The sequence below is a fragment of the Dermacentor silvarum genome, chromosome 2 (genome assembly GCF_013339745.2).
Source record: "Dermacentor silvarum isolate Dsil-2018 chromosome 2, BIME_Dsil_1.4, whole genome shotgun sequence".
NCBI classification, from domain to species: Eukaryota; Metazoa; Arthropoda; class Arachnida; order Ixodida; family Ixodidae; genus Dermacentor; species Dermacentor silvarum.
The window spans coordinates 10,337,191-10,350,077 of NC_051155.1; the positions used below are offsets into that span (position 1 = coordinate 10,337,191).

General features: G+C 49.7%; 1 protein-coding gene across 1 annotated transcript; it reads left to right on the forward strand.

Moving 5' to 3' along the window:
- Positions 1-303: 303 nt before the first annotated feature.
- Positions 304-10,750, forward strand: LOC119439898 (uncharacterized). Its single transcript, XM_037704872.2, has 2 exons — positions 304-1,545; positions 10,647-10,750. Exons 1-2 carry the CDS (start codon positions 333-335, stop codon positions 10,748-10,750), a joined length of 1,317 nt encoding a protein of 438 aa, XP_037560800.1. The 5' UTR covers positions 304-332.
- Positions 10,751-12,887: the final 2,137 nt, after the last annotated feature.

Genomic DNA, 12,887 nt, shown 5'->3' on the forward strand with positions numbered 1-12,887 from the left:
TTCGAGCAGGAAGTCGGCGTCGTCGGTTGCACAGCTGGTTGGAAGCGCCCGAGTGATCGCGTACTGGGTCATGTATTCGGTAGCGACTGCTATCCACTTATTTCCGCGGACAGAGAGCGGGAAGCAACACTACATTTGCTAGTAGGTACAGCGTTTGACCGCTGGCGCCACGCTGCGCCGCTCGCACGTACCGCGTTTCGAGGTGGTTCCGTTCACCGAGGGCGCTCGGACGCAATGATATGGTTTGCACGAATGCAAGGCTTCGAAGCGTGGCTGTATGGCTGAGGGAGGGGGAGAAGAAGAAGAAGCCGGTTCGAACGGCCACGTCTGCGATGAGCTCTGCTGGAAACAGCGCATCGGCCCTTGGCCGAGGATTCCACCCCCCGTCAACTACTGATTCCGGTAATTATAAGGTCGTTCTCCCTCGTCTACCAACTGGCAATACCGTTCTCAACTCAGTTTTCCTGCATGCTGACCTGGCAGGGCGGCCATATCGCGCCCCGGACTTTCGCGATGCACCAATTTCAGTTCTGAATGCAGCTGATATCCTCGGTGCTGGACAGTACCAGATGAGCCATTTGTGGCTAGTAACATGCGTTAATAGCATCGCGAAACAGAAACTTGTCGACAAAGGCGAGCTGCTGGTGAAGGGCCTCAAGTGCCTTGTCATAGACCCAGAATGCAAAAATATCAAGATGAAGCTTCTTTGGCTTCCCCCACACCTCGAACAGAGACGGATTGTTGAAGCGCTAGAACCTTATGGAACAGTGCAGTCTATCACGAGAGAAATGTGGCAGTGTGACGGCATGGAGGGCTGGCAAATGACTAATCGCGACGTGGCGTTTACACTGAAGGACGGAGCCTCTGCCAGTAATCTGCCTCACCTATTGAGCATATACGGACACCAGTGCCTCATCTTGGTTCCTGGCCGACCACCACTTTGCCTACGGTGCAACAGAGTCGGGCATATCCGGCGACAATGTAGGACACCACGCTGCAGCAACTGTCACCGCTACGGTCACATTGCAGATGCATGCATCGGAACCTACGCTGACAAGCTTCGTGGAAACAGACCAGCTGAGGATGAGACCATCACCGATCATCTAATGGATGTGAGCGAGGTTGTGGATGCGACCGGTGAAACACCCACTGAAGCTCATCGACAGGAAGAGACAAAGCCTTCATCGGCTGACGATAGCCTTAGCCCGAAGCCTGCCGCTGTGGAGGATACTAAGTTGCCTGACGACGAACCAACTATGTCATGGGCAGAATTGCCACCAGTTCAAGACCGCCCGCCATCAGTGGAATCTGGATTGATGTGTGAGGCTACTAAGAAGCGTCCAGCGCCAGCTGACAACCCATCGTCCGTGGGAAAGGAGGCCCGGGTTCCCAAAGTGTCAAAGTTGACAAAACCGCTCCGAGGAACGCCTGCACCCACAGATGTCTCTTGTGTTGAAGTGCAGCAAAAGGTCGCCAGTGCAGGTGGCGATGGAGAGCGGTCGGACGGCGTTGGAAAGAGGCCCCAACGGAAAAGTCGTCCCGTTCGTAGGTGTCAAATCCGCGACGCTCGTCTCGCTGCCGCTTGTGACAGAAACGTGCAATGTGGCCTACGATATCCACAGTAGTAACATATAGGTCGGGTTGGACGCCATGGTGGAAGGTAAGGTTGCTGAGGTGTGCTGTTAGACATCGAAGCCAAGTGCGTCTGCGTTGGTTTAGGAGGCATCGATGGCACGAGGGCTGGGGTAACTGCGGCTACCTGCGCGTACGTTGGTGGCGGCCTAGGGACTAGAGGGTCCGTATACGCAGTACCCGCCATAGACGCCAACTCCTCCTTGCCTCGTATGATTGCGCGGACCATTGCGCGCAACGAGGGATCTGCGGTAGGGTTGTTGTCAGGGGTGTCCGGGGGTGGAAATCGGACAGATTCGAGTTCGTCGAGGCGCTGGCACGTAGCTACAATGTCAGCGACGGTAGCCGGGTCCTTGATGGCCAACGCATTGAAGGCGAGAGGCCCAATGCCTTTGAGTATGTGGCGTACTCTGTCTGATTCGGCCATGGAAGTGTTGAGACGCGCCGACAGAGAGCGAGGACATCTTCTATATACGAGGTATAAGACTCGCCGAGTTGTTGTTTGCGAGTGTCGAGTGCCTTCTTCGCGATGGCGGAACGAACGGCCGGAGTACCAAAAATTTGTCGGAGCTGCTGTTTGAAACTACTCCAGTCGGTGAGGTCAATCTCGTGGTTGAAAAACCAAGTCTTCGCTACGCCCGTGAGATAGAAGGAGACATGGCGTAGCTCCGTCACCTCGTCCCAGTGGTTAGCAGAACTCACCCGGTCGTAGTTGTCAAGCCAATCCTCCACATCTTCACCAGCGAAAGCCAGCAAACAGATGGGGGTCGCGCTGGGGCCCACTGACGATCCAAGATGGAGAGGCTGCGTCAGGTGGAGCCGAGATTGTAGATGTGCCAGAGTGCTCGTCCTGCGGCATGTTGGCGGACAGCTGACACAAACGGCGACCTCAGCGAAGCTCCAGGAGGTAGAGCGGTCGAGCAGAGGACGGGGGACCGAGGAGCAACGTCCACCACTTGCGACGTAGCGTTAACACAACCTTTAATGCGCCGCGAAGACGTGGCGGACCGATCACACTCAAGGCACAGATCAGTCTCAAGATGAGTCCCCACAAGCGATGAAGACGAAGAAACCGATATGATGATGAACATGTGCAGCCAACGAAGAAGTGACTGAGAAATGCCCACAATATATATATATATATATATATATATATATATATATATATATATATAATATTCCTAGTTTCCTCACCCACCCTAATTTTCTGGAATCCTTGACTGCGCTTCCCTTTCTTTGGAAACCATTCTGTAATTATAATCCGTGGTCCAGCGGTTATCTGCCCTACGCATTAGATGGCCTGCCCAGCTCCAATTACTCCTCTTCGTGTCAACTAGAAAAATCGCTATCCCCGTTTTCTCTCTGATCCACACCGCGCTCTTCCTGTCTCTTAACGTTACGCCTAACAATTTAGTTCCATCGCTTTTGCGCATTCTTGTCCTGGGCGTCTTCGTTATCATCTGCGCCATATGGCAGCAGTCCACTTTTCATTTCAACGACGGCTGTAAGCTCCGAGTAAGGATTTGGTGATGCCAGCCGAAAGATGCTCTACACCGCCGCTGGCCCAATTTCAAGAAGAAACCTAAACATTTTGCGTACAGACGCCAGGGTTGGAGAGGTGCTGTCGCCGCGTCTTTCTCAACTGGCATCCCAGTGGCCTTTGCAAGCAGTCGATTGAGCGAAGTCCAGTCTCGCTACCATTCCTCCGATTTAGAATGCCTTGCAGTAGCGTGGGCTATCGAATAATTTCGTCCTTACTTATTCCTACGAACATTCACTGTCGTGACGGATAATATTGTTGTCAGATGGCTTCAGACAAACAACGAAGCTTGATTGCGTAGAAGTACATGACTAGTCGGTTCAGTGTGAAGCCAGAAAACCCTTTTCTCAATACAGGCAAGAATTTCAAGCCAGAGAACCCCTTTCCCAATACAGGGCAAGAATGCGCATTTTAATCCCACTGTGGGCGCGGTTGACAGCTGCCATCCGGAGTACAGTGAAACACGTCCGCGATGACAAAACCAGCGCAAAACGTCCGCTTTAGCCGCTCCCCATACGCCATACGTAGAAAGGAGGGGTGAAAGACTAAAATGGGGGGATAGCAAGCAGTATGGGACGCCCTGTTAAACATCCGACCAAACATAACGGGATCCGAAACGAGAGGATGTGCTAAACCCATGCAAAACTATGTCCCGCAATGTGCATCTCTCTTCTCGTCGCGCATACTACTACTAAGTGGTTCGTTTGAGAAAGGAAAGGTTGGCGTTATCTTTTGCAGGTCTATATACATATATACCGCTTTCTACATCAGCATAAACACCCTCCCACACACACTTCATTACCACGCATAATAGATTCCGCACCACCCCGACCGGCATATAATGCTGCGCATATCTTGGACAGTTCATGTTCAAGGATGTTCCAGCGATTTTTGTTACGCGCAAGCATAGATCTGTGAAATGAGCGAAATTATGTTTGTCGTCGCCGCGAAGGACCGGAGGAAGGCGCCTGCAGGTGGAGAAGAGAATCGCCGCCTCCTTTCCGTTCGACGGCGCGGTGCTCGCTGTGCATGTTCGCGGCGTCCATATACGCGTAACCCGCGTTCACGAAGGCAAACGTCAGTGCAAATATGTTCTGTTTTGCATCGCAGTGGCACCAAGCATGCCGACGTGGAATTATGGTTGCGCAACCCCCCACGCGCAGCCTCTCCTTCATCTGTATTCAGTGCAAATGACCTCTGAAAACTCAAGGACAAACTCTGCTATAGTGGACCGTCTGGCTTCCGATACGGCTGCTAGGAGGTGCGCAACCAGCATTACTAGTCATCGCCTACTGAGGAAGTTCTGCATGGATATATGTGGCACACTTGGCCATCGCGCTCGATCTTTCTGCTGCTCGGCGCTCCAGTGTCCTTGCCACGACATGCCTACTGCTGGCCACTGGCGCCTTCGCAAGGCACAAGGTTCTTGCGAAGGCGGTTGCGCATTATTTGGCTTCTTGTCAACAGCGCCTTAAGACGCCCCCACATCCACCGTTACACCCTCATCCTCGTTACAAATTGTTGGAATAGAGCGGGGTGAAAGAAAAAAAATTTGGGGTAGCTTGCACTAGTGACGCAAGGCTAAAGACACAGCGGAGCGGATCTGTCCCTAGCTGGTGCTGGCTATAGGAAGTGATGCTAAGTTATACGAAGTGATGCCAAGTGATACTAAGTTATACGAAGGGTATAAGCATTTAATTCCTCGTGGTCCGTGGCATCGGGGAACGCCTCGTGGATTACTTGCAGTCGCTTACGTAGCACGAGCACACGTAGGGTAAGTGGGGCGAAAGCTATGCACAATGTACGGGCGGCGCGCAGCAGACTACACTCCGGGATGACGTCAAGGCGCATGCGGAGTAGCGCGCAGTTGCACGGCCGGGCTCGACTGGCGCGCGCGCTCGCTTCTTACGGCCTTCGCATCGGGGCTAGTTCATGCCTATCGCCGCTGCTTGGAGGGGGGCGCTGCGACCCCACCCTGCTTAGAGTTACTCCCGTAGGGAGCATATACAGTAACTCTAACCCTGCTCAGCTGTTCCCAGCCGATCTGTGCAGCGCGCGCAACGCTGGAAGATTGGATCGGGCGCGCTTCTTACCTCACCGTGCATTCAAGAACAAGTCGCCTAATTGTAGAGAACGCGTAAATGGTTCATCTAGGCTTCTTATAAATGGATGCAGTGTAACCGTATTAATACATCGAGCTTCTTTAAATTCACTGGGGATGCATGCGCCAGGAGAACAGCTCTGCGCCATCAAATATATTTTGAGGAATGAAAATAAATATTTATTGCTCGTATGCACTTACAATGGTTGCCATACTTTCAGGCGAAAACTCTTGCGGACACCGTAGCTCACAAATGTGTCTTATTCACAATTACAATCTAAAGTGTTTCCTTGGCGGCTTGTGTACATAGGCCGAAGGCTTGTCGTTTTCGCCAGTCAGTTGGTTTGATTGCTTTACAAGGAGTATTCTTAGAAACTTCTCGGCAATTAGATTTGCGGATCGTATCGCATGACTGTCGTCAACACCTTCAGGGCAGCTCAAGATGGGAGCGCGTTTTAAATAGGGCTGGACTGCTCTTTCTAGTATTTCTAGTACATGCCTGCGTGGCAGGTGCTCGGAGGCTTTATCGAAAAAAAAACACCATTATTTATTTATATTTATTTTATAAATACTGCAGTCACCATTCGGTGATTTTAGCAGTGTGGTACAAGCATAACGAATAGCTTGGTATGTACAGAAAATGCACAGGTTAATAAAACAACTGTTATTTGAATAAATACAATGCGTACAGGTTGGGCACACGCAACGTTACACTAAAGAAGTAAAACAGTGTCACTGCGAACATGGCACAAACAAAATAATGTCACTGTAAACATGATAAGAAAGAAGTTAATGTTGGCGCAGAGACGACGTCATTTTTTTGCTGGTTCCAGTCCACTATTGTGTGCGGAAAAAAAGAATACTTAAAGGAGTTGCTGCGTGAGGAAAAAGGAGTTATAGTGAAATTATGTATTTGCTGAGTAGCGTATCCGGAGGAGAAGGCTGCGATCTTTGTTATGTCCATCTTATAATTCCCCTTTATTAGTTGATGCTATCTTGTCCAAAAGCGCTAGAAACTCGGGCTAGAAACTCATTGCTTGGGAACTGGTGAAAAGAAACACCGAGTGTTTTCCCGGAACGGGACTTGCAATACGGGAGGCAGTAATATACCATCACACAGCAGTTATACAGGGTGTCCCAGCTATCACGCAGCACGATTAAAAAAAAGAGGAACGGCGTTAGGCGAAGCAAACCTAGTGCGTATTGTTTCCAGTGCAGTGGAGTAGCCGCCAGTAATTTTATCGTTACTGAGATTTAATTAATCAATTGTAATTAATTATCTAACTCGTGAAGTAATGTCCTAATTATCAAAGTGTCAATGAGAAAGTTGTAGAGCAACATGAAAAACTCCCGATACAGTTTTCTGTTGCTCAATACGTGCTACATGAATCTGCTTTCCGAGCGTGAAAGATGCCCGCGAATACACGCAGAATTGCCGTGCGACTGGCCGCTCGAGGCGGTTTGCGTGTGTGTGCGTGCATCTTTCACGCTCGGAAAAACCCATTTATGTAGCACGTATTGAGCAACAGAAAGGTGTATCGGGAGTTTTTCACGTTGCTCTACAATTTTCTCATCGACACTTTGATAATTAGGACAGTACTTCTCGAGTTAGATAATTATTTACAATTAACTAATTAAATCTCAGTAACAAAAAGTTACTGGCGGCTACTCCACTGCACTGGAAACAATAGGTTAGCTTCGCGTAACGTCGTTCCTCCTTTTTTTAAATCGTATTGCGTGATAGCTGGGACACCCTGTACACCGATGTGCAATGAACGGCGCCAAGTCTTGGCTGTGGCAGCGCGTACTAAAGGCTGTACGACCGCCTTCAGGAGCCCACAAATTACTGCATACTGAACAACACTGACCGAGCACCGAATAAAATGCGCGGGAAAACGATCGTGCGAGCGCGAAGGCAAGCGCATGCACGCGGCGCAGGGGAGGAAGGGTCAGGGTCGCAGCGCCCCTACCGCCGACGGGTGGCGAAACGTGCTGAGAAACTCTCCCATTGTTTCCCCGACGGATGAGAAGGCCGTAAGGAGCGAGCGCGCGCGCGCCAGTCGAGCCCGGCCGTGGCAGTTGGTGGGAGCTCGGCCGAGGCGCCGCCAGAGGCACCTGCTGCAGTCACGGACACCGCGAGCGTTCGGCGCTAATGCGGGGACACAGAGAAACGTGTGCGGCGGCGGCAGCACCTCTGCGCATGGCCTCGTAGGTGCTGCTACAATTTGTTTCTCTCTCTCTCTCGCTCTCATTTTCTCTTTCTCTCGCCTGGGCATAGCGCTCGACGCTCTGCGAGGTGGTTGCTAGGCAGGCGGCACACAATACGGCTGGCTTAAACAGCTCCGCCGTTAAAATGCACAGTTTTACCACCTGCTTGATTAACAAAACACCATTTTATACATTGATGCTCGAAACTTGCTGAAACACCAATGCATTTTGTCGCAAACATTTTGAACTCATTGCCTGAAACTGGTTCAGAATTCGTTCCAAGTCGATATGACTAAAAATCACCGGCGGCATTTTGTGAATTGCAGTAAGTGGCGCAATCAATTTTAAACGCAATTAGCTAAAATTTGTTTATTAGTCAAATATTCAATTACATTTTTGTGCCTCAGGGTAAGATAGCTAAAGAAGTAGGATTGGGCTATATGCCGCTGGTAATTTATGAAAATTATGTTAAAGGTGAAATAAAGCAAATATATATGTACCTATTACAGGGTGTCTAAACTATCATGCACCAAGATTTCAGTTTATGCAAATGCACATAACTGAACAGAACTAAGGTAATGTTGTTTGCTGTCGCTTGGAGCTATTCAAGTTTTTTGCGTTCCGCATAATTATATAATTAGTTCTAATTAATTAATCAACTTCTAAAATATTATAATTAGACGAAAAGTGTCAATGAGAAAATTGTACAGCACCATGAAAAACTTGCGATACAGCGTTCTGTTGCTCAATACGTGCTACATAAAAGTGATTTTCCGAGGGTGAAAGAAGCCCGCGAATACACGCAAAATTGCCTCGCGACTGGTGGCTCCCTGCCGCGGTGGCTCAGTCACCTAAGGCGCTGCTGAGCACAACGCCGCGGGTCCCGGCGGCCCCATTTCGATGGAGGCCAAATGCAAGAACGCCCGTGTGCTTGCGTTGTAGTGCACGTTAAAGAACCCGAGGTGGTCAAAATTAATCCGGAGCCTACGGCGTGCCTCATAATCACAACTGGTTTTGGCACGTAAAACCTCAGAAAAAAGAAGACTGGCCGCTCGAGGCACTTTGGGTGTATTCGCGGGCTTCTTTCACGCTCGGAAAAACACTTTTAGATAGCACGTATACAGGGTGTTTCAGCGAACACTTTCAAAAATTCTTAAAGGTTGCCTGTGGCAGATAGCACAATTCTAGTTCATGAGGTGGTTTACTCGAAGAGGTGGACATTACTTGCACAAGAAATTGAGATGCATAATCGAACAATTAACAAATATTCACTACTTAATTTTTAAACTAATTACCTGATGGCGCATATTGCAATTTACAAATTGCATCCATGGAGTTCGCAAGGCGGATCCACATGGAACTAATTCTCGGGATGACACTAGTTTCGAGATATTAATTCCCGAACTTTGCGGAGAAATGCATTGGCGTTCCAGTTAGGTTCTTAAAAAAACGTCGCTTTTTGCCTTGAAGCCCAAAATTAACTGGAACGCCAATGCATTTCTCCGCAAAGTTCGGGAATTAATATCTCGAAACTGGTGTCATCCCGAGAATTCGTTCCATGTGGATCCGCCTTGCGAACTCCATGGCTGCAATTTGTAAATTGCAATATGGGCCATCAGGTAATTAGTTAAAAACTCAAACAGTGAATTTTTTAATTATTCGATTATGCATTTTAATTTCTTGTGCAAGTAATGTCCGCCTCTTCAAACAGACCAGCTCATTAACCAGAATTGTGCTATCTGCCATAGGCAACCTTAAAAAAAATTTAAAGTGTTCGCTGAAACACCCTGTATATGAGTGTACGTGTTGTATGAGCAATGCGTTTGTTTCTCGTTGACGGAGCGTTGTGTAGAGGCTTATTCTACATCTTGGCACTGAAGAATAGCACTTTCACTGTTATTTCACTTTCAATCCTCGACATAATGCAAATAAGTCGAGGATTGAATTAACTGCAAATAACTTTTCACGTGCAGGTGTTTTATCCACGAAGCCCACACTAGCCTTGTGAGACCTCTCATTATGCCGTAAATGCTCTCACCTGTCATTGTTCCGCAAAATCTATCATAATAATCCAGTTATAAAACATGTTCTTTCTTCTCCAGCCATGCATTTATTATCTCGCTCGGAGCATAGCTTGAAACTTCGCGCGACATCTTGCCGCACTAATGCCTGTAACGATTCTTTCATCCCCAAGACTCGCATTGAATGGAAGCTCCTTCCCGCCTCAGTGGCCGCCATCACAGACATGAAGAGCTTCAAGGCTTCCATCCGGGATGCTTTAGGTAATCTTGTTTTTTAATCGTGCTAATTGTTCTCAAGCTTTTTTTCTGTTTACCTTGCACAATTTTTGTATTTTACCACTCCATACTGTAATGCCCTAAGGCCTTGGAAGTATGTTAAATAAATCAATAAACACAACACATTTCCGGTCGTATTACAGAACGATGCAACGCCAATGGCTACTAGGATAGGAATCGACGACGCATGCCAAAACCCAGAAAAGGGGCACGGAAAACGTTGCCCTAATGCAAGTAAGTCTTCATACCCCACGCGTGACAAGGGAACATCTATCCATACAACGATTAACCGAGAACGGGCATGTCATTTAAGGCTTCATGCTCCTTGTGTCACAACGGCAGCTTGATTCTGGGGCTGAGAATGGACGCATAGCGCATAGCCAGTCGAATGCCATCCACATCCGGTGAGGAAACAATGAATCCGGGCCAAGAGGCAAGGACGCGCTTCCTATTCTTGTGCCCCTCGAGTGCTCTTCACGTACACCAAAGTACGGGTGAATAAAAAAAAAGTCACATTTTCGCCCTAAGGGCGAAGCAATGAATGCGATAGCAACACAGCAATGTCATACGAAGTAAGGTGAGCGGCTTTGGTAGCAATATGAATTGTAGTAAACATCAGCTGATTAAGTAAGCAGGTGTGCTGCGGCGTAAGTAGACCGACATGAAGAGAGACTCGATGACCACGAGAAGGCGCGTGTGAAACGGTAGTGTTGATGAGAGGCGCTTCCTGTGGGCAGCGCGTGCGAAGGGACACACCTGTAGCGCTGCACTGCCGATCCGGGCAGCATTGCATATGTAACGTGCGTTGGAAAATGTGGCCTGACTATTGCTAAGTGTTTTGTTTCCAAGTCTGCAAAATTGCGCGCAGGCAACTCACCGGTATGCGGCCGATACGGCCAGCGCTGCCCGGAGCACCTGCGCGGGCTGCAATCGCACGACGGTGTCGAGGGCCTACCTGGGCGGCAGGTGTGAGCTTGGAAGGCGCCGGCGCGGGCCAGCCGTTGGGCGCGTAACCGCCCAGCCGGAGCCACTGCAGCAGCTTGTTCACGTTGGTGTTGCCCTTTACCAGCATGCTGCGGATGGCAAAACAATGCGCCGCCAAATCAAGGCACAATATATTTACCGCGACGTTGCCTTGTGGAGTGCGTCTCCATATCTGTGGCATGGCCACTATCAGATTTCCTTTCGTTGAGGAAGGGCGCCTACGCCTACTTAGTCAACCCAATGGAGCCCAAGTTCGCAGTAGCCGCTAGCGATACCGGGATTCTAACGTTACCTTTGCCGATATAATAAATATTATTTGATTTCGATAGAAATTATATGGCCACCCCAGGCACATTTCTGGCGTCGGTAATCGCCGTCAGCGTCGCCGTGTTGTGCCACATAAAGTTCAAGGCCGATGACAACGTTGCCGCGGGCCGTATATACTGTACGTGCGAGTGAAAGCACGCGAAGGGAGCCGTAAAGCACAGCACGGCCGATTTTTTCAGCCCGGCCCGGGCCCGTTCTTGCGTTGGGTGGCCCGCCCGAGCCCGATCAAAACATTTATGGCGAGACCTGGGCCCGGCCTGGGCCCGGAAATAATCTACGTTACCCGCCCGGCCCGGTCCGCCACCCCTTTACCATAGGCACGAGCCCGGCCCGAGCCCGGCCCGAGCCCGGCCCGAGGCCGAAAAATAATGTTTTTCAATGTTGAGACGCCCGAGAACAACTCGCTGCACGTTACATGCACACCACTAGAAAGCCCGAGCCCGGCCCGGGCCCGCGTCACTAAATCCGAGCCCGGCCCGGGCCCGGGTCAAAAAGCACACGCCGTGCCCGAGCCCGGCCCGAGCCCGTGAAAAAAACTGTTCTACCCGGGCCGGGCCCGGGCTTTCGGTAAGCCCGAGCCCGTGCAGTGCTCTAGGGAGCCGACGATCACACCTCAATCTGACGCGCGCAAGAGAAGCTAATACCTTGTGCTTGCTGTGTTCTGGCCGCTCAGTTTGTGTTGAAGCGATAGACAGCACGAAGATCACTTCGCTCGCTGCTGCTTGCGCGCTTGCTCACGCCAGCGTTTTACAGCGAGTACATAGAGAGAGAAATTCAACAACAGGGTACACTCGGCGTAAACTGGCAACAGGAAATACGTCACACTAGTATTAATGCCGTCCGTCAGCTGCCGCCACCTTCGGGACAAAGGAATCTAAAATGAAGTTAACAGACATTTGTGCACGCTCGCTGCACCCGGCTTTGTGACCCACGGCAAAAAGCAGCTCTGCAGCTCCGCCGTGTGATGCAGTCAGTTCTGAATCTTACTAGGACAAGTTCGTGGCGCTTTCTCTGACACCCAACATTATTGTAATTATTTCGTTGGGATACTTTTGAGGCACTGGCAACGCCGTGCCTGGCGTTGTGACGGTTAGCGAAAAGCAGCTCGGCCATGGTGACAAAGTTACTTTGGCCTATACTGAATCTTAGTGGGACAAGTTTGTGACGTTTTTTATGTCCCCGCAACAACATATACCTTCTTTGGGTACTCACGTGCTTGTCGAAAACGCGACGAGTGATAACACGGCAGTGTGTTGCTTGTGCTGGCAGAACGCGCAAAAGGCCGAGGAGGTCAAAAACCGGGAACTCGAAAATTCCAACTTATGAACGACTCAAAACAGACTTTGCACCCACTCATTTGTCTTGAGTGCGAGTAGAAGGCACTCTGCGAGCGTCTGGTCTGGGGCTGGGAGCCTCTGTTGTGGCCATCTTTGTGTACGTAGCGTAACATCGTTTCGGTTTGGTTTGGAAACGCGCAGTCGTCCGTGTATTTGTGCTATTAAAGTGTAGGAAATATTGCCCGGGAATGGGAGAATGCTTGAAATCACATGTTTTCTTCATATTTTATGGTATTGTTTGGGATGAGTCGGGTATTTTATACGCCATGTATGTAAAGGCGAATTGCTTTTGTTTCTAATGCCGCCTATTCACCACCTTCGCACGCTTCGCCTCTACACGCAGGATTCCTACAATGCCTAAATATACCAAAATGACACATGTATGCCGTCCGATTGAGCTTCGTACAGAAACTACTGCTGCTTACATGGTGCCACAGCGATGGATGAATGCACGAAAAGCC